General features: G+C 40.8%; 1 protein-coding gene across 3 annotated transcripts in view; it reads left to right on the forward strand.

Moving 5' to 3' along the window:
* The window catches only part of MTCL2 (microtubule crosslinking factor 2), a 120,066-nt gene extending 101,433 nt beyond the window's left edge, over positions 1-18,633 (forward strand). The window contains exons 9-15 of one of the 3 annotated variants that reach the window (XM_069752127.1): positions 2,295-2,384; positions 2,705-2,857; positions 6,677-6,922; positions 11,613-11,672; positions 14,118-14,188; positions 14,383-15,820; positions 15,999-18,633. In XM_069752127.1, the coding sequence (XP_069608228.1) occupies positions 2,295-2,384; positions 2,705-2,857; positions 6,677-6,922; positions 11,613-11,672; positions 14,118-14,188; positions 14,383-15,820; positions 15,999-16,145 (2,205 nt within the window). In that variant the 3' untranslated portion in view covers positions 16,146-18,633. The remainder of the gene's footprint in view (positions 1-2,294; positions 2,385-2,704; positions 2,858-6,676; positions 6,923-11,612; positions 11,673-14,117; positions 14,189-14,382; positions 15,821-15,998) is intronic. The other 2 variants (XM_069752129.1, XM_069752128.1) reach the window with 2 other exon arrangements.
* Positions 18,634-22,087: the final 3,454 nt, after the last annotated feature.

Consider the following 22,087-nt stretch of genomic DNA (forward strand, 5'->3'; position numbering starts at 1 on the left):
TGTGATAGCAGCTGTTATGGATGAATCTCTGCATGTGACTTATAAACCTATATTCTAGCTGTACTTCACCACCAGGCAGGAGAGCCAGGAATTTCTTAGGCTAATGTGGATTACATTGACAGTGCAGGACCAATCTGATAATCTGATGCTCAGAATTACGGGAAGGCACCAGATGCTGTGTTAAACAGTCATGGAGACAAATGATATGGTGCATGGGTTAAAGGGTCAGTGTTACTGAAGATCTGCCACGGTGAAGACACATACTTAAGTGATTGCCAGGTCAGCTTTGCTGGGATGCAATGAATTGTTAATAATAGAGGGTTTGTTCGGTGGGTTCAGGGGTTAACATCCCTTTTCTGAGTGATGTTTGTATGTGTGGAACTACTTGAAATTTCCATTTAATAATTTGAATAGAGCTTGCCCCTTAAATATGGTCCATTCGCTATCCTGACATGTCTTTTCTTAGAACTTTGCAATGTCTTGCTCCAGGTATTCCTCCTGGAAATGTAAACAGATTCACAAATGGTACCATTCCTTTGTTAAAAGGACGTGCGTTTGAGTCTTCTGATTGGATAGTTTTGCCGTCCCGGGACGCACCCCGTTAGTAGGGGTACATTTAAACAATTGTCAGACCTCTTGGAATGGTATGACTGCACGATCAGAGGAATGGCACAATTCCGAGTTCTGCCAAAAGTTGCTCCAGTGTTGTGATTTCGTGATGAATAAAAGGATTTATTAAATCTCAGCAGCCAGAAGAGTTTTTTTTTTTTCTTTTTCAGAAAAAAAAAAGTGCAACTTTTGTGTGTTTAAAAAAAATAGCATAACCCTTTAATGCTCACTATAGTGCACACTCTTGATGTGTACAATTGAAATGACACAGATGCGTGGAACTATTTGAATAAACTTATTTAAAAAATATATACCGTATATATTTTTTTTTTTATGGGATGTTCCATTGTATTGAAAAGTGTAGTTGACTTGTTGCTTTACTACGGATATGCTGTATGGCATACATTTTGCGTATTGAAGTCTGAGTGCACCAGCGTATGCAAGAAGTGATTCTAATAATGTGTATATACCTTACCCACGTCACAGCTCTGCTCCCATCAAATCTAAGGCACAGATTTGACATTTACAGCTTGAAAACCTTTGCCCACATGTCCCATGGGGCTGGTCATGGTGGTCAGACTCATTTACTGCTGTCATGTGGTTAAAAGTCCGGAAAGATGCTGCAAAGCTGGATAGAACTTCACCAACTAAATGAATGGGGTCAGTCTGGTACTGGGACTAATTCCGGAAAATGATTTGTAATTAAGGCTACTTTCACACTAGCGTTTTCTGCAATCCGTCAGAATGCGTCGATTTGCAGAAAAAAAGCATCCTGCAAAAGTGCTTGCAGGATGCGTTTTTTCCCCATAGACTTGTATTGACGACGCATTTGCGACGGATTGCCACACGGATGCGTTGTGCTTTTGCGGACCGTCGGGAGCAAAAAACCGCTACATGTAACGTTTTTTGCTCGTGACGGACCACTTTTTCCGACCGCGCATGCGCGGCCGGAACTCCGCCCCCACCTCCCCGCACTTTACAATGGGGCAGCGGATGCGCCGGAGAAATGCATCCGCTGCCTCCATTGTGCAATGCGTTAAACGCTAGCGTCGGAATCTCTCCACAATGCATTGTGACGGGGAGATTCCGACGCTAGTGTGAAAGTAGCCTAACACTGATGTGTCCTATAAGACAATAGCCTGTCACATCTACATCCCATCAGCACTGTGGTGACATTTTCACATGGTGTGGTAAAGATGCAAGACAGCTCCTTGCCCTGGCATTATTACCGTATTTGATACGTGTTCTCCAACACCAAAAAGAAAGGAGTAACAACAAGCCACACAAAATAAATATACATGTAATATTTATTAACAAATCACCATAAAAATCAGATTAGACATATGCATAGACATAGTATATGAAAATGGAGGAGACATGATGGTAGGCAAGGAATAGCTTTGGGGTCAAAATTATAACCTGGGAAAGTTGGATTAGTGAGTGTCACAAGTACAAGCAAGTGAAACCATAAGCTACTGTATGGCAAAATATGCCTATTTGTCAGTGTCCTCACAAGTCTTAATACATATTCGGCTACTTACCCTTCATAGGTCCTGACCACTTCAACCACCCTTGCGGCCCCTGACGCGCGTTTCGTGTGCTATGCTTTTTCAAACGGGAGTAGAGTATTTTGATATTTGCCGGGTAGATTAAGACTCATTATTTCAATCATTTTCACCTTTCAGGTAAATAGTGTAAAAGAACTGTACATGCTGATTGAGGAGGAAGAATTAAATCTCCCATCTTGCGATGGAGAAACCTGGCCGCAGAATATGGTAAATATGGCGCATTTTCTGTACTTTACCACAAACATAAATCATTGAGTTTGAATTTTTTCTTTTTAATGTTCACTTGACCTCCCAGACATTGTGCATGATTTCCCTAATCCAATAACCGTTATAAATGTTGCAACAATATTGGGAGAAGATTTCAATTAATGTTATTAGGATTACGTTTTTACATCTTTATGTATGAGCAAAAAACCAGAACCACAACTAGGAGGACCCTGGATGATCACGGTCCATCATAATGGTGCAGGACTGCCAGTTTGCACATGCTTATTTTATGACCAGCGGACCTGATTTTGCTTTTGTAGACCATGGAGTCCATGAAAACCCTGTCTGATGTAAAGAAGATCCTGAAAGACCTGTGCAATGAATTGCAGGAAGAGAGAAGAGGAATGAATGAGCTTCAGCAGCAATTCGCTAGAGCAAAGGCAGCCTGGGAGATGGAGAGAACTGAACACAAGGTTGGTTTCTGATGACGCTGCTGTGTGGATAGTTTGTATTTTTATGTTCTCCTGAGTTTTTTGTGTTTATTTAAGGTGTGTATATAGATGGTGTATGGGCAACTTACCCCGGTGCACTTCTTATGATCAGCAATGGGCAACGTATGTGTGCACGGCTTGCTGCTTTCCTGCTCGTCATCCTTCCTCACCACATGGTGGGATGTTGAGGAGCATTTCCTTGTTGTTGTCTTAACCTGTTCCTTTGGCTTTCACAACACACTTTTCCTTTCCTGTCTGTGTTAATCTCCTGCCATCGCAACCTTCGTATCCCTTTGGTGTTACTCTTTACCACAGCTTCCTGACTGCATTACCGATGTGTTGTTCCTCTGCCAGCTATCCTAAAATCTCAGACATTCGGATGCGCTTCAAACCACAGCTTCTCATTCTAAAATAACTGCTTCCTCGAAAAACTGAAAGCAAAACCAATAGTTATGTCCTATTATCAGATGTTTTCAGCTGACAGCGATTTGTAGGGAAGGCTTGGTGACTTACTTATCTGCTGCATCCCCGTTAAGAAGCAACTGCCGGTCTCCTTAGCTAGAGCGAATATACAAGTTAGTACTGTGCATGTCACAGCAATGATCCTTGGTGAATTGAACATTTTAGGTTTAAGCCGCTACACATAGATATTTTTTTTTTGTAGTGTTGTTGTCTTGCGTCTTGATGCTTTTGCAGATATCATAGTCCATCAACCATAACCTCCATCTTGAAATGGTTGTCCTAGAATAGAAAGAATGGTCAGTTTCTTATTGCCATTTGTCTATTGTTGCATTTCTTCTCCATTCACCTAAAGGTAATATTTCACGAGGTTGTTGCTTTATTTCAGCAATGTCACTTACTGTGCTGTGTGTTGTATTATTTTTTTAATTATCTTCTGCAGATCTAGCAGCACTCTAATGCAGAGCTCTGTATAGCCCGCCCACTTCACTGATCGGCAGCTTTTTGCCAATAAAGTGTTCATAGCTGCCAATCAGTGGTGGGGTCATGGTTGGACCACCTGGCAACATATTTACTAGTCCTTTAGTGATAATCTCTTGGTAAAGCAATGAATTTATAAAAACTACACCAAGCAGTCCAGTAAGTGATGCATCACTGGAATCCGGGTCTTTGTCTCAATATTATTCTGCACTCTGCTTGGCAAAACCTGGTGACAGATTTCCTTTAAATGACAATGAGCTGCAACACCAGACACAACCTGTGGACAAGTGGTGCTGTTTTTAGAAATAAAAGTATTGTTTTCTTATCTTTTCTCTTTCCGACTAAACTAAAAGCTCCTAAAGATGCCATTTATGGACCACTTTTCCTTCACCTTTTACAATTTGCAGCAATTGCAAGTGACATGCCTTCTCTAATATATTGGTATGCTGACAATGATATAAACTCTCCCCCACTTTTACAGTCACAACATCTAAACTTACCATACATCTTTAAGGCTAGGTTCACACTGCGTTGGTGCAGTCCTTTCAACATATCCGTTAAACGGACTGCACTAACACAAGCTTCTGCTAGCTCCATCTGCGCTAGCAGTGACGGACCCGGAAACGCTGCAGCCCGCGTCTCGGGTCCGTCACTCAAATGACGGCACATCACTAGCGCACGCCCATTGTGGGCGTGCGCTAGCGATGCGTTCGCCATTGCAAGTAATGGCGGCGTTAACGGACTACGTTACACCGCGTTATGCCGCGGTGTAACGTAGTCCGTTAAACGGGTTCACATAACGCAGTGTGAACCCAGCCACCCCGGCATGCTTTTTACTTTTCATTTAAAAAACGTGGACTTTTTAAAATATAAGGTGCTTTTCGCACAAGTACCTTTATGTATTGCTAATGTCCAGCAATGTATATGTATGTGAATGTTTTACTGGGGAACGGCTTGTGAGCAGCAGGTTCCTATATTAATAATACATGTATGGATACTGGCTGTTATGCTTACATGCCAGCTATGTAGTAACTGCCCCGATACACCGAGTGAGTAGAAGGGCATTACATTGTTAGTTGTCCTATGTACTGGACTATTCTGGTATGTGTAGTGCGCGCACCCAAGTGAATGTTAGTCACGGATAAAAGATCTGTCGTGGTTGTGTGAAAGAGTTTGGAAATGTGATAGTCATTCCATAAGTAGGAGAGGCCGGAAATGTGATCTCAGCCTTACAGGAGAAGTAATTAGGAAAATGATAGCTATTCATGAAGTGTGATGGATTTTATGGGGGTGACTGAACTGAGCTGCCCACCATAGCTGTGTAAACTTCCATCAGTACCCAATTTCTTCTATATTGGATAATATACAGCTCTGGCAAAAATTAAGAGACCACTGCAAAATGTTCAGTTTGTCTGATTTTTCTCTTTATAGGTATGTTTTTGAGTAAAATGTAAATTGTTCTTTTATTCTATAAACTAGTGACAACAAGTCTCTGAATTTCCAAACAATGAATTTTGTTTGTAATTAAAATTAATATAAATACACTGGCGCTACAACCTATATCGCACAAGTGCTGCTGGTATATATGAGACGGAAACTGCGCCTATTCTGTCAGTAATACAAAGATCAGATAATTAATGAGAAATACCGTGCTATAAGTGCCTGGAGCTAATCGCAAAATAATCACCTCCGCTATCCTAAAAGGTCTTATATACCACCTCATGTGCAACACTGCTATGCGTATCCGCCAAGTCACCCTGTATAATACACACACGCAACACCACCTTATGTTGCGCTCATATAACCTGCAGTCTTTGTGCACAATTTAGTTACAGATGCAGTTAAATGCCTGTTTACACGTTTTTACATACCTAGTCCAGAGAGGTGTGTATCGGATTACTGAAAGGCTGGCCGCATTCTAGATAGTGCGAGGGGGGAACCTGCGCACGCCGGCGCTAGCTAGGGCAGAAAGGGTAAGCGCGCACCTTCCGATGCTGACAGCAGCAGGTGCCGAGTTACCGCTACTTCGTGCAGTGCCAGAGACCTTAGTTAGTTTGGCCCTGGTGAGGCTCCATTGGCGAGTGACATCACACGCTGCTTGTCAGTGTCGGCCATTTTTTTCCTCGTGCATCCAAGGACGCCACCGGCCGGGACGTCTCTGGCACTGCACGAAGTAGCGGTTTTACCGCATCTAATGATTATCTATGGGTAATTTACGGTGCGGCGACAGAGCGCCGCCTCATTGTAAACAAACATGCTGCATTCTGAAAAGACGCTCCGCATGTCCGTTTACGCGGGTCTGCTGCCTGCGTGTTTTACCGCATAGTGGAGAAGGGATTTCAGGAAATCCCCCTCCACTATGCTGTAACATCTGGACGCTGCGTGTTTGACGCTGCGGCTCTACCCAGCATCAAACACCGCAGTGTTTCCTGACCGTGGAAACATACCCTTACACAGTTAGCATAAGAACACTGGAGTAATGGTTGTTGGAAATCTATGAAGATATTTCATTACAAACCAGACGTTTGCAGCTAGAATAGTCATTTACCAAATTAACAATGTATAGAGTGTATTTCTGAATCATTTAGGCTATGTGCACACGTCAATTTTTTTTGCATTTTTTCACTATGAAAATGCTTAAAAACCGCTTACCACATCCCATTATTTTTAATGGAATTTCTAAGTGACCCTAAACTTTTGAACGGTAGTGTACATTTATGAATTATCCTCCGGGAAACCTTCTCAGACGGCCATGTTTTTGAAAGGAAAAGAGGCTTATGATTAGGTGACCTAGAAAATATTATTGGCACATGATGGGGTTGTTTTGTTATAAATTAATAAAGATAATTTTATTTGTTTCAGCTGGAATCTGGGAAACTTGGGTCAGAGAGAGCCTCACCAGATATTAAAGCTGCCTTAAAGCGGGAAAGGGAGGATCACCAGCATCTTCTGGCCGAATCCTACAGCGCTGTCATGGACCTGACAAAACAACTACAGGTCAACGAGAAAAACTGGGCTCAAGAAAAAGAGGAGATGTTGACTCGTTTCCAGGAAGAGCGTAAGCAAACAGAGGAGCGAATAAAAGAATTGCAGAATAAACTCAAACTGGTGAGAATATGGGGGATTTTTGGTGGGTCAGTAGCACAATGTCTATACACCTTTTGAAGACCTTTAGGATAATACTACCATTTATACATGGAGTTATAATGAACAGGTGTCATCCTCCGTAAGTATTATTGTTCATCTTTAAAGGGAATGTGTCAACAGATTTTTCTCACCTAATCTGAGATAAACGTGATGTAGGGGCAGGGACCCTGATTCCAGTGATGTCCCTTTTGGAGCGGTTTTCTGTAGTTTAGTGACCTCCTCCAGCTAAAACAGTGATCTCTCCATGTACTCTTACATATTCATGAGCTTTATATAAACATGTACCATCGCGGATTGGCGGCTGTCTGCCTATGCACAGTGTGCACAGCTGTCAATGAGTGATGTGAGCGGGTTATACAGGGTTCAGCATTCAGAGAACTGGCAGATCTATAGCAGATAAAACAACTGCAGTAAGTTACATGTTGTTGAAACGTATGCATTATGCTGCTGTCAGCTGGGGTGTCAAAAACCTCGTAACATATTCCCTTTAAGAGGACAGTAAATTGGGCTTTAACCCACTGTTCCCTTTACTTGGCTGCATCTGTGGGTAGAAGCAAGTATGTTTTGGAAAATGAACTTGCAGGGCTATAAAAGTAGGACAAATAATCATTGGACTTGCTCGTGTACAGGCAGTCATGCTTTTATGTGACTCTGAGGTTGTTCCTGATTTCCTGTGTTAGAAAATACCGTAGTTGTAGTAGCAGAGAGTTGCTGTGTCCCAAAGGCTGTTTAGCAAAGGATGAGGAGACCACCTTAACTTTTGCTAGACGCAGATTTAGTATCTCATTTATATAAAGGGATATTCTGGTATAAAACTAAGTACCCATCACCTGTCTGTGGCTGCCCTTTATTTTACGGAACAGCAGGAAGCCATAGACTGATGATGATATTGCTAAATATGAATTAACAAATATGCCCAGTAGTCTCTAACTTTTCAAAAGTTGTGCCGGCACTTCTGGGTCATGGAATCCTGGCATGCAGAAGGGGATTCTACATCCCTGCGAAAGAGCGAGATCTCGCATGATATCACAAAATCTCACATTTTTAGCTGCCACATGATTTACCTGGCCGTTATTGATCATTAACTGCTCTAATAATGTCACCAATCGGTAACTGCTTAGTAAATGATGCTGTTTCTCTGTGGTAATTGAAATCTTGAGATCTCACAATTTTTACAGTAATAGGTCCCATGGTGGTTATGGGATCCCACTGTAGGGATTCACTCGCTGGTAGGCCTTAAGTAGCATCCACACGGGCAATGCAGTTTTGGTCCAAACGTGCAGTTTTTTTATTTCTCGCCACAGTTTGCACAACACCAAAATCATAGACATAAATCCCTAGCCTTATCCAGGTGCTAACTAAATGGAACAGACCCTGGCTACTCATACACTGCTGAACTAGCCCCAGCTTGGTCAAACAAAACATCTACAGTCTATAGCAGCTACTGATACTTGCGGTTCTCTTCTAAGGGTACCGTCACATTAAGCGACGCTGCAGCAATATAGACAACGATGCCGATCACTGCAGCATCGCTGTGTGGTCGCTGGAGAGCTGTCACATAGACAGCTCTCCAGCGACCAACGATACCGAAGTCCCCGGTAACCAGAGTAAACATCGGGTTACTAAGCGCAGGGCCGCGCTTAGTAACCCGATGTTTACCCTGGTTACAAGTGAACATATCACTGGATCGGCGTCACACACCCGATCCAGCGATGACAGCGGGTGATCCAGCGACGAAATAAAGTTTTGGCCTTGTAGCTCCGACCAGCGATGTCACTGCGGGATCCTGATCGCTGCTGCGTGTCAAACACAACGAGATCGCTATCCAGGACGCTGCAACGTCACAGATCGCTATCGTTATCGTTCTAAAGTTGCTCAGTGTGAAGGTACCTTTAGAGACATTCTGGCTTATCTCTCTCTCTTCAGCTTCCCCAGCTCCCAGACACCTCCAGTCTGCTCTGCTCCCCAGCAGACTGACTCTTTCTCAGGTCATTCACCAGCTAAAACATTCGCCTCTGCGGCATCCAGTTCAGTAGACTGTCATCTACTGAATCTACTTCCTGCTTCTTACCAAACTACGGGTGCATCCATAGTCAAGACACTGCAGAGCTGGGACTTCACCCTGTCGTTCCCAGCTATGCTACACCACTCTACGTGTTGGCCTCACAACCCATCCATTTGGACCCCACTTTTGCTAGAATTTAGGGTCCTTCAGCCTGGCACTTAGTCTAATTCTGGGCATTTTTGTAAATGTCATATTTCGTAACATGATCGGTTTGTAACTGCCCAGTTTCCTTATATATAGATGGCAGCCACAGACTGGTGAAGGGTACACGCTAACTTTTTGTAGACCATAGTTGGTTGTGCCTTGATACTTAAAGGGTCTATGCACATTTGATATGTGTCCTATATTGTCTATGGGGATTTGCTGACCATACAGTGATGGTGGGGGTGATTGAATCTGCCAAACTTTGTCTTGCAGCAACTTGACTAGCAAGAGTACATGGGTGAGTCTCGAGAGGAAAAGCTGATAGCTATGTAAAGTGTATAGTCAGTTTGTAGCTTCTCATACACCTATGAAGCGTCTTATTTTCGCCCGATGTCCAATAAAACCTACAGATATATATATTTTTCACATCCGGATTTATGTTCCTTGTTTGACTTTTTATGTTAATGTATATTTTAGTACCACATTCCACGTTCCATGTGTATCTGCGATGAGCAGATGTCACAGATGTTCTATGGAACCATACCATACACGAGGGCTATCCAGCTATGAATAATACATGACCAACCATAAATCCAGCCATACAGCCTCAAGGTTGTGTAGTATGAGGGATAAACTAAAATAATAAAGGTGCTCCTTTCCTTTTAATTTAATAAGGAAAAAAAATAATTGAAGTATTTGAGCTCTATTAGGAGGAAATCTCTAACCAAAAATGGGTGCCTTCCTGATAGAACTGTCCTTTTATCTTTTAAATGGGTGTCTTCCCTAAAAAAAACACTGCAGGGAACGTGTAGTAGTACTTTATGGTAATTCAAGTAAATGACCTATCTTATAATGCAAGAACCAAGCGGGACCACCAAAGCAAAATCTGCCTTTTTTAAGTGGCTCTTCACATAGCTTTCCCAAGCTGTGTCCTCCTCTGTGACCCCCTCAAATTTGGCATTGTCTGACCTTACGGTTGCACCCCCTTCCATCCATCCTTTCTTTATACTATAATGTGGGACTGCAGGTCTCAGTTAATTATAGTCTGTAAGGTTGGATATGCATTGATACACCTTATGTACATCAACAGAAATTTGCTTAATTTTGCATTTTAGAGGTGTTCACACAATAAAAAAAATGCAAAAATTGTTGTAAACGTGAGCATACTTTTTACAAATTTAGATTTTTTGGTGTTGTCTACAAGCTAAACCTATCTTGGTGTACAAGCATTTCCATCATTTCAATTTGATTTATTGTGTTTTTAGTCAGAACACAAATAATTTCTATCTATCAGTATTATACGTGGACAGTCTTCCCTCCAATGAGGCTAATCCCCACTTAGTGGTCCCCACGGCTCTTGTCATTTCCATGTGTTGGCATTTTCTGCCCAGCAATAACCTAATCTTGTCTGGATTAGGTTTGTGAAACCTACAGTTGCCAAAATTTATATTTAAATCCCTCAATCGCCAGAGGCAGCAATGGAATAGAGTCCCAGCGCGGCGTGATGTTAAATTCTCCACGGCTGTCGAATGGAATAAATTGTGTCTGGGGTTGTGGAGTTAGCAGTAGCCCATTACTGTGCGGGTATACTTGGCCACACTAGTAATAGTGGCAGCCGGGCTCAATAAGACATTTTACACCTAATTAGTAGAGTGTTCAGTAATGAGAGAATAAATTAAAGGGTGGGGGAACAGAGCCTACTCTATCACACCATAGATTTATAGGAAGCGTGGCAGCACACCATCCATGGAATGACACATTACACATCTCTCTTTAAAAGCTTCTGTAGGATTCATAAAAAGGAGCAGATTCCTAAAGCCAAATGTCAGCTGTAGAGCTTTGTGTAAAATTACTGTACACCAAACACGATAAAATATTATACACCCCCAGAGGTCTGCAGATCGCTATGGCGTAGAAAGGAAGATAAAAAAGATTCTGTAGCTAAAAAGCTCATTCATACAACTTACACCTTCTGACATATGATATTTTTTTGTTAAATTACTTATGAATTCAATAGTAAAAAAAACAAATCTATTGGATTGTATATTACATAGGGATTCTCCCCAATGATCATTGCTTTTTAATAAGTTACTATTATGTTATGTTTAAAGCTAGCTGGATTCAGCGATATAATCACGGTGCACCTTGCCTAGGAGACTGGCTACCTCTAGACTGCAGAGTTGGCTGGTTACCTAGGCAATGAGCCACATACTATAAAATGTAAAAACCCTCAGTTGAATGAATTTTTAATACATTATAAACTGCAAAATTGCTTGTTTTGTACAAGCACTTTACCATTTTAACAATGTATTCAGTTGAGATAAACCCCTTTTATGATTCGTTACTGACTGACAAGTTTGTTCGTTGTCTTATAAAAAACCATGAAATATCAGTGCATGGTGGTAACAGTCATCAACATGTTCATTTGTGGTCATTTTTCAGAAAGACGAGGAGTCTTGGGTGAGAAGAGGCCCAGAGAGGAAGAGCGGATGCTGGAAGGAGGTACGGATTATATACATCTTACATAAAGCGCCTGCAGTAATCATATATAGTAAAGATTTCTATGAAAACCCTTACAATTACCTGTGTTCAGACATTTTATCCTGTGCCAATACAGGGCTAATATTATATAGCTCTACTTTAATCTCAAACTGATTGCTTTCTGGTATACGGTTTAAATGAGACAGTTTGGTAGAATTAACTAGAAAGCGGCAGCTGCAAGTGAGCATCTTCTGTTTTCTTGTACGTGCCATTCATTCCAGGGTACAGAGCTGCAGTCCCCGAGAGCGGCACTACACATTACAGTGACTTATGGTGTCCGGCTCCGTACTCCGTGTACTTCCGACAACCACCGGGACCACTAACAGCTGAACAGTAGGGTGCTGAGTATCAGATCCCACCTTTTATATATTGATGACCTATTTAAAGTAGAGGCCATCAATTTCATAGTCCTCTATAACCACTTCCTGCATCCTCACATAGCTGTATGTCTGGATATGCGTGTGATAAGCAGGCTCAGGAGCTGAGGCTGCTCCATAATGCCGCTTTTGTTACACAGATGGCACCTATGTAACACAATCGCTGCTTTTTAACCATTTAATTGCCACTGGACAACAACATTTCATTGACATAATTGCTGATGCACTGGCTCCCATCGGCCACTTGCGACACAATTGTGGTGTGCCGATACCATGGTGGCTGGGGGCTTGCTGAAGACCCTGATTACTGCAATGTTGGTGCCCTTATGAAGCCAAGGAGACTGTCAGTGAATTTAGATACTGCAAGGCTATAGTAAAATTAAAAGTAAATATAGTTTGAAATTGTTGTGTCCATAAAAGGAAGCACAAAAATCAAAATGCTACAGATCCGGTTTTACTGCATCTACCCCTCTAAACACCTTGTAGAAAGCTATCAAGCTGGTGTATGTACCCAAAATGGTATCCATAAAAAAAAAAAAAAAAAACAGTCGGCCCAGCACACATAAAACAAGCCCTCATTCATGGAAAAATAAAGTTTCAGGTCTCAGACGCATGACAACAAGACAGAAAATGTTAATTTTCAGAAATGTTTTAACTACCCAAATACAAAAAATCTTCATTCGGTGTTTGCCTTAACTGTACAGACTTTGTTTTTTTTTCACATTTTCAACGAACTTGTAATTTTTTTGCCCCATATTTCAGTTCATTAAATTAATGGTTTAATTCAGAAGTACGTCGTGTCCCTTATTTGGATATGTCAATGGAAAAAAAAAATAGTTTATTTCTCTTGGGAGAAACTAAAGCACAAAAGCAAAATTTGACTGGTCAAAATGGATTAAAGGGATTTTATCAGAAAATTACCTGTTGTTAAAATCAGGGCTTTGTATTGAATGTATTTTTTAAACATTTCATCAATTTGTGTGTTTTTTTTTTTTTTATATATATAGATTTGTGTTTGTAATAATAATACTAAAAAAAAGTCCCAGAAACTGCTTCTTCAGGATATAACACATGTACATAGCCACAATAGTTGGATCCCGACTCTTTTGTTGTTTGTTGTGATTGGTGGATCCTGTGATATTAGCTGTGCCTTTATGGATATATTCTTGCAAATAAAGGAAGTAAGACTCTAAAAAAAAATAAAGAAAACAGCCTCAATGTCCAGTGTAAAAATTGAAAGATTCCTCATTTACCATATTTTTTATCCTTTTTTTTTTTTTTTTTTTTACTTTAGATTTATTTTTGAATTTATTTAATTAAAAAATGCTTTTTTAATGATACACAAAAACCCGATTGAAACCAAAAGGTAATTTTCTGATGATCTCTTCCCTTTATTGTTGAGCAGTACTTTTTTTTTTTGTAAGTTATATATTCCACCAAACCTTTAAATCCAAGACTCCAAAATCCCAAACCATATCTACTAAAGTGTATAAAGCATTACATCACTCTGGATGTGGGGGGAAAAAAGCTAAAATTTCTAAAGCAACAAGTATCAATGGGAACTAGCAGATAAACTTGATATATACACAGTTGCACGATGCCCAAAAATCACGTTGGGTTCACAAAGTGATTGTGACCTTGAAAGCTATCGCTACTGTCACTTCACCATAAAGCTTCTAGAAAAATGCTTCACTTGTGCTGAGCAGCCATAGGATTGTCAAGGGAATAGGTTACAATCAGTATGAAACAGCTGTTCCATGTAGTAACTCAATACATTCCTTCAGCTGCTGGACATGAACTCAACTTACCACTGCTAGTTTATGTATTTATCTTCCTATTCTCCCTAATTGAAACTGAGCCAGTGAAGACCTATGGGGTTTTATTAAGTCGTGTTCTGCACCCCCTTGTGTCGCTGTAGATTTCAGCACAAAGCTAGATGTAGCAGTCTTCTAATGTGGACAGGCTCCTTTTATCTCCTAAACTGTGTAATATGAATATTTATTAATGGGTAATACATGCTTTCTTCTAGGCCCTCAATGACAAGATGCAGGATAAAGATATTGACTGTGACATAGATGCCAGCGGGACCAATTTAAAGAGGTAACGATTACTTGATTCTCTCTGCTTGGTGAAGTGCAGTGTGTGGATAATAATCTGTATTTGTAATTTCATTAGGAGTAGAATTATATTCTAAAATCATTATATACAGTGTATCAAAATGTGACATTTTCATAAATGGTGGCACCTGCTTGACTTAATCTGAATTCTATAAAACTGCATTTTTTTTTCTACAGAACAAAGTCTGTGTCATCTATGTCAGAATTTGAAAGTTTATTGGATTGTTCTCCTTTTCTTCCTGGACAATCCCCCCTTGATGATAATGAAAACAAAAAAGGAATGAAAAGTTTTCTGGCTTCTCAGCTGCTCACTAATGGTTCAATAGATTCAGATATCAATCAGAAACACTGCCCGTATATGAATGACAAAACTTTGTCTGACCACTTGGCCAAGGACAATTTGGGTATCTCTTCTTGGGATTACACATTGAGTAATTCTGGGAAAAATGGAGAAGCTGGTCACAAGCAGATACAGAGAAGTTACACTGCACCAGACAGAACTGGCATTCGAATTTATTACAGTCCACCAGTTGTGAGAAGACTGGAAGCACCTTTGGTCCAAAACAAAGAAGAAAAACTTATGGTTGAGCCAGGATTCCTGTTCACAATGGCAAAGCCTAAAGATATGGTAAAGCCAGAAAGCTTGTCTGGTAATTCCTACAGTCGATGGTTTTGCAATTTCTCGAAGAAGAAGCGTGACCTTTTGGACAAGGATGCTGTTACAGAAACACCATCTTCCGTTGCTGCTTTTCCAACGTCATTGGGTGATTTAGAGATTTCTGGAAACATGAGTGATGACATGAAAGAGATAACAAATTGTGTTAGGCAAGCGATCCGCTCAAGTTCACTAGAAAGGAAAAGTAAAAGTACATCAAGCCAGACAGTTGGTGCCTTTACAGTTGGTGTCCAGACTGTCCAGATGGTAAGCGTTGGTCTCCAGACTGATTTACCCAGAACAAGTCTTCATGCAAAGAGCTGGTCTCCAAGAAGCTCATCTCTGCTGTCTGCAAGGAGCAAACATATTTCCACATCTTTGGACAAAGTCCATTCCCGGATTGATCGGCCTTGCTGTTCACCCAAGTTTGGCTCTCCTAAGTTGCAGAGAAGGTCTTCATCTAAACTAGATGTCTCTAAAGACAGAAGCCTTTGGAATCTCCATCAGGGTAAACAAAATGGATCAGCTTGGGCAAGATCTACAACTACTCGAGACAGCCCAGTTCTCAGCAACATTTATGATGGATCGTCCAGCTTGTTCAATGTAGTAGATCATGCTGGAAGCACAGAGTCTCTGTACAAGGCAGGAGCAACTGAAAGAAATAAAGCTGAAGCCCCTAAATATGGCATTGTGCAGGAGTTCTTAAGGAATGTGTGTGGCCGAAGTGGTCAGAGCTCTAGTACAGGTTCTGAAAAGAAAGAGCTAGAGGAAAATACCAAGAAAACTGATAACCATGACCATTGCTCATCTGCTGTGTGTCATCCATCCTACAATGTATCCAAACTATTGAGCAAGAAGACCCCAAGACAACATGTTGCTGATGAGCATAAGTCTTCTCTTGCAAGTCAAGGAGCTAAGGATGGCAGCTCCAAAGACCCTGATATCATTTCCACAACGGAAGTAAGTGCTACTCTTTGATATTTTGCTGACTATGTGTAACTCTCCTAAATTATTTTGTACTGAAATCAGAAAAGATCTAGTCATTCTATTACTCATGGTACACCAGATTTCTTCTCTGTGGATGTACCTTGTTTAGCATTTTCTTCTTAAAATCCATATTACCTTGCTTTTCCGGTAGGATTACTCCTGCAATTGCAACTCACATCCTGTCACATCCTGCTTCTCCAGACCGTCCCGAATCCACTCGCGCCAGAGTCAAGCCAGGTGCCAGCTCCACCAAGAACCAGCTCCATCTGAGGAAAATACAGCAACTGGCTGCAAATGAAGATGAAGATATTCCCAAGAGTCAGTCCACTATTCGCAATCCACTGTTATTATGTTTCATTTCGAGATGCATCACATAAAATATCCTGTTCTTGCCTTCGGTTTTGTACAGAAGTCCATAGGTTAGATTGACGTTGACTTTGCTGCCTACTGAATGCTAGTGTAGCACTTAACCCTTGAAGTCCTTGGTAACATATACTTAAAGTAGGTATGTATGTGTGTATGTATACACTGTATTCTGGATTCTGTATGTTTGTATATGAATGCCAGGATTGCTAGGAGCTACTTTACTGCCATAACGACCCATCACATCACGATAATGCACTGTGTTTGCTCTTAAACTTGATGGATAAGTTTATGTCCATCTTTTATGCCGAACTCTTAAATCATTCCTTTTCTTACACAATTTTAGTAACTAGTCCTTATATCATCTGGCTGCAAAAGTAGATTTGTGTTTTTTATTTACACTGTTTGGAAACCAAACTATTGTTAAGCAATCAGAATAATTTACAAGATATATTTATTAATTAGCAAAATAAAATGCAGTCTAAAGGCAAAATAATAATAAGACTTCAAAATGCCCCAGGGACCTAGTGCTAAGAAACGCACGCAGGTCATATGGGTAGTGAAACCTCAAAATTATATTAGGTAGATTTTATAGATTGTGCACTCATTGGGATATTAAAAACCACGAGAACAAAATACTTGCATAGTATTGTGCCCTGTTAATAAAATATTCTGTAGATAGGAATATTTAATAGTTTAGTAAAAATATTTGCCCTTTGTATATAATGTGTGTATATATAAATCTCCATTCTCTGTCATTGTAGCACATCCATTGTCATTCTGAAATGCACTGGTTTTTTTTTTATCTCTGTGATTACTTTCTTTTTCCTTGTTTATATATGTTGATTTGGTATTTCTTCACAGATAATGTGGTTATTTGGGTTTTTTTTTTGTTGTTTTTTTTTTAAATGGCTTCTTTCTTCCAAAACAGCATTGTTTTTGCCCATGGTCTGTGTCTGGTTTTGCAGCTCAGTCCCCTTCAACTGAATTGGAGCAAAGCTGAGATACCAGCTACATTGTATGGACAAGAGCCGAATGAGTTATGGAGAGACTGGCCTTGGTTTTTCTAATCTGCAAATCACTTTGAGCGTATAAACCTTTTAGGCCATGTGCACACGTACAGTATTTTTCGTGTTTTTTCACTATAAAAACGTGATAAAAACGCGAAAAAAAACGCTTACATATGCCTCCTATTATTTAAAGTGTATTCCGCATTTCTTGGGCAAATGTTGCTTTTTTTCCGCAAAAAAATCGCATTGCGGAAAAAAAAGCAACATGTTCATTGAATTTGCGGAATTGCGGGGATTCCGCACACCTAGGAATGCATTGATCTTACTTTCCGCATGGGGCTGTGCACACCATGCGGGAAGTAAGCAGATTATGTGCGGTTGGTACCCAGGGTGGAGGAGAGGAGACTCTCCTCCACGGACTGGGCACCATATAATTGGTAAAAAAAAAAAAAAGAATTAAAATAAAAAATAGTGATATACTCACCCTCTGATGGCCCCGGAGTCTTCCCGCCTCTCATCGGTGCACGCTGCCGCTTCCATTCCTATAGATGCTCTGTGTGAAGGACCTGCGATGACGTCGCCGTCTTGTGATTGGTCGCGTGACCGCTCATGTGACCGCGACGTCATCGAAGGTCCTGCACACACACACCATCTATAGGAACGGACGCCGCTGAGGAGATCGGCTGTCTGCAGGTAAGTATAACCATTTTTTTTTTTTTATTATTATTTTTAAACATTCTATCTTTTACTATTGATGCTGCATAGGCAGCATCTATAGTAAAAAGTTGGTCACACTTGTCAAACACTATGTTTGACAAGTGTGACCAACCTGTCAGTCAGTTTTCCAAGCGATGCTACAGATCGCTTGGAAAACTTTAGCATTCTGCAAGCTAATTTCGCTTGCAAAATGCTAAAAAAAAAAAACACGAAAAAAACCGGCAAAAAAATGTGGATTTCTTGCAGAAAATTTCCCGGTTTTCTTCAGGAAATTTCTGCAAGAAATCCTGACGTGTGCACATACCCTTAAGGTTACAGTGCCTGTAAATAATCATGGTCAACTTGGGCATTGTTTTCTGTCATGACAACCTAATGAGCTGATATGATCAGTTGGCTAAAGGTCAGTTTACATGTACCAACCGGTGGCACGATATAAAGGTACCGTTACACTAAACGACTTACCAACGATCACGACCAGTGATACGACCTGGCCGTGATCGTTGGTAAGTCGTTGTGTGGTCGCTGGGGAGCTGTCACACAGACAGCTCCCTCCAGCGACCAATGATCCGGGGAACGACTTCGGCATCGTTGAAACTGTCTTCAACGATGCCGAAGTAACTAAGGTAAACATTGGGTTACTAAGTGCAGGGCGGCGCTTAGTAACCCGATATTTACCCTGGTAACCATTGTAAAAGTTAAAAAAAAAAAAAAAAAAAAAACACTACATACTCACATTCCGATGTCTGTCACGTCCCCCGCCGTCAGCTTCCCGCACTGACTGTGTCAAGCGCCAGCCGTAAAGCAGAGCACAGCGGTGACGTCAGCGGTGACTTTTACAAGTGAACACATCGCTGGATCGGCGTCACACACGCCGATCCAGCGATGACAGCGGGTGATCAGCGACCAAAAAAAGGTCCTGATCATTCCCCAGCGACCAACGATCTCCCAGCAGGGGCCTGATCGTTGGTCGCTGTCGCACATAACGAGATCGTTAGCGGAATCATTGCTACGTCACCAAAAGCGTGATGTTGCAACGATATCGTTAACGATATTGTTGTGTGAAGGTACCTTTACTGCCGATAGGTAAACAGTTTTCTCATTGACGGTCATTTGACTGCCTGTTTACACAGACAAAGCAAAATAAACGGCGCACACTGTGCAAACCATGCTAGATCGGTCAGTGCAGATAGACAGCCATAGTTCTCGGCAGTGCGAGTCCTGTTTAAACAGGACGAAGCACTGCCAAGAATGATGATCTTTTACTTTGCGCAAAAGATCATGTCATGCAGTTTGCTTGTTCAACAGGTGTTAGGCAGCCTGATTACGCTGCAAGGCAATAGTGAAACATGCGTTCTTAACAACGATCGTTCAACGTTATTTTGCAGTGTAAATTCCTTGCTTGTGTAATTTGTTACTGGCGTCCACAGACCTATTGACAAACAGTAAGTAACCAGGGTAAAAACTCAAACTGGACACCTAAATGACCCACACAAGCCTTCTGAATGTCATTTTCGTTAATCTACAACTGGAGGGTTTTCATCATGTTAACCTAATCTCACTCTGTTTCTTTGGGCAGTCGTTGGGACTCTCAAAATTGAGGGGTGCATTTAAAGTAGGTGCAGACAGTTTATTGGCCCAATCAATATTAAGCTATGAGCTCTCCATAAATGTTTTGCAAGCTATGAGGTACTATGTGGGTGGTCACCACTTTCTAAATTTCTTTGTGATTTAGTTTGCGATACTTTATACACGACTTTTGTGTAGGCCATATTTTTTTATGCTTTCCCAGCAGCTTTATAACCTGTTCTCCAAAATTGTACCCTTTCTTATAAAACCTATTCGAGCAAAGATTCCTAACAGATTGGGCCAATGCATGCTCTTTACCAGTACTAAATGCCAGTAAGATCCTGTTGCACCAGTCTGTTTCACATGCAGACTGCAGAGGTATGGAGAATGACCTTTTGTACAATCATGTCTTTAGTGGTCCCCTTCCACCACTTTATACATTCCTCTTGGTAAATTTTGCAGAACTGCCAGCTTGCTAACCCTGCCCTTGGGAAATGTTAGCTTTTAAGCTACTTTCCTTGCAAGTATAGAATTACACTGTCATTCAGCTTACAATCCTGGTCTGTGGTAGTTACTGCCACATACACTGATGTGTAATATGCCACAGTAGATAGTTCTCCCACTAACATCAGCTCGCACTGCCAGTGTGTACCCCCTGGTGACTACACATTTAATGAGACAACAGGAATCCGTTCACACTACTACTCCTTACCTCTGCTCATCACTGTGTCCTTTTTTTGGAAGTGACCACTACACTTGCACGCTCTCTAAATCCTATAATTCTGCTGAATTTCAACAGTCACATGTTTTTTGTATTGTTTTAGGACGGACTTTAGTTTATCACAAGGATAGGACCAGTATTACTTCTGTTTACACAAGGTACACATGTGAACAGTACCATTATATTCATTCCTGCCTGTACGTCACACTTCTTTATACTGCCACTAAACCTACAGTATATCATCTGGCCTCCTTCTTATATTCTATGCTCTCAATCTGATATGTTTCAGGACATCACTTTTGTGACAATTTGTCACTTGACAATGGTTCATTCTCTGGTGTTTTGTTTTTATAATTCCCTTTGTCAAACGCTACCCACTTAAGCCCTGTACTGGGCATAGCGCACTGAATCTGTCATATCTATTGTGTTCCTTTAAGAACCCTATTGATGTAATTATAATGAATCTGTACAGCCGAGTCCAAGGATAAGCCGCATATTCTCTACAACCTTTTATCTGGCGGTTTATGGTTCAGTGTCCCTCTTTCCTTAAATCTCACGACTATAGTAATCACATTTTAGGGAAAAATAAGGTCAACTTTGGGTGTAAGGTTGATGTCTTTGTATGAGATTCACTTGAATAGAACTAAACTACATTACCAGACACCATGCATGGACAATGACACAGACCTGTTAGTTTTTTTTAATCTCGTACAAACCCTTTAGGGTATGTGCACACGTTGCAGATTCTCTGCGGATCCGCAGCGTTTTTTGCGGTGCAGAAACACTGCAGATCCGCAATTTATTTACAGTACAATGTAAATCAGAAAAAAAATGCTGTGCACACTTTGCGGAAAATCCGCTGCGGAAACGCTGCGGTTTAAAAGTAGCATGTCACTACTTTTTTGCGAATCTGCAGCGTTTTTGTACCCATTCCATTATAGAAAACCGCAGGGGTAAAAAACGCAGCAAATCCGAAACAAAAAGGCACAAAAAAACGCTGCGGAACCGCACAAAAAACGCGACAAATCCACAGGTGTGTTTTCTGCCAGGAGAGGCAGAATCCACACCAGAAATTCCTAAGGCTAATCTGCAACGTGTGCACATAGCCTTAATGCTTTGCCTCTATTAATCATTGCTTAGGGCAAGTTCACACAGTACTTTTTTGCTGCATTTTTTATGCTAATTTTGGTGCGTATTTGGTGCCTTTTTTTTTCTCTTTTTCCAGGCTAATGTCCTTGGATTTTCAGCAGCAAAAACGCAGCAAATAATGATACTTGTGTTTTTGCTGCGTTTTTTTCAACACCCATTCAAGTCAATGGGTGAAAAAACGCAGCAAAAACGCTGAAAGAAAGTGACATGCTCTATGTCAAAAAAACGCAGCAAAGCACAAAATACTGATCAAACCCAATCAAAACCAATGTGTGTGCATGAGATTTCTGAAATCTCATAGGCTTTGCTGGTACTGTAAAAAGCAGCTGAAAATTAGCATAAAAAAGCAGCAAAAATACGCAGCAAAAAAGTCCTGTGTGAACTTACCCTTAATCTTAATTTACATGACATCAGGCCTCATTTATCAAAACTGTTTGCAAGAAAACTGTCAACCAATCGGGGCTCAGCTTTTATTTTTGTAACCGCACTGGTAAGATAAAAAAAAATGTGCTGTGATTGGTTGCTGAGGTTTTCTTTTTGATAATTATGATAAATGTGGCCAGTAGTTTTTCTTTGTAAATGTGTAAATTGTACAGCTTAATGAGCGATAAGGACACTTTAATACGCAAAACAGCAATAAGCAAAATATTTGTTAGATCGGGAATATGTACATTTTCCCAGTACAATAATAAAAAATTATTTTTTCATTTTTCT

Source organism: Ranitomeya imitator, chromosome 2 (assembly GCF_032444005.1).
Source record: "Ranitomeya imitator isolate aRanImi1 chromosome 2, aRanImi1.pri, whole genome shotgun sequence".
NCBI classification, from domain to species: domain Eukaryota; kingdom Metazoa; phylum Chordata; class Amphibia; order Anura; family Dendrobatidae; genus Ranitomeya; species Ranitomeya imitator.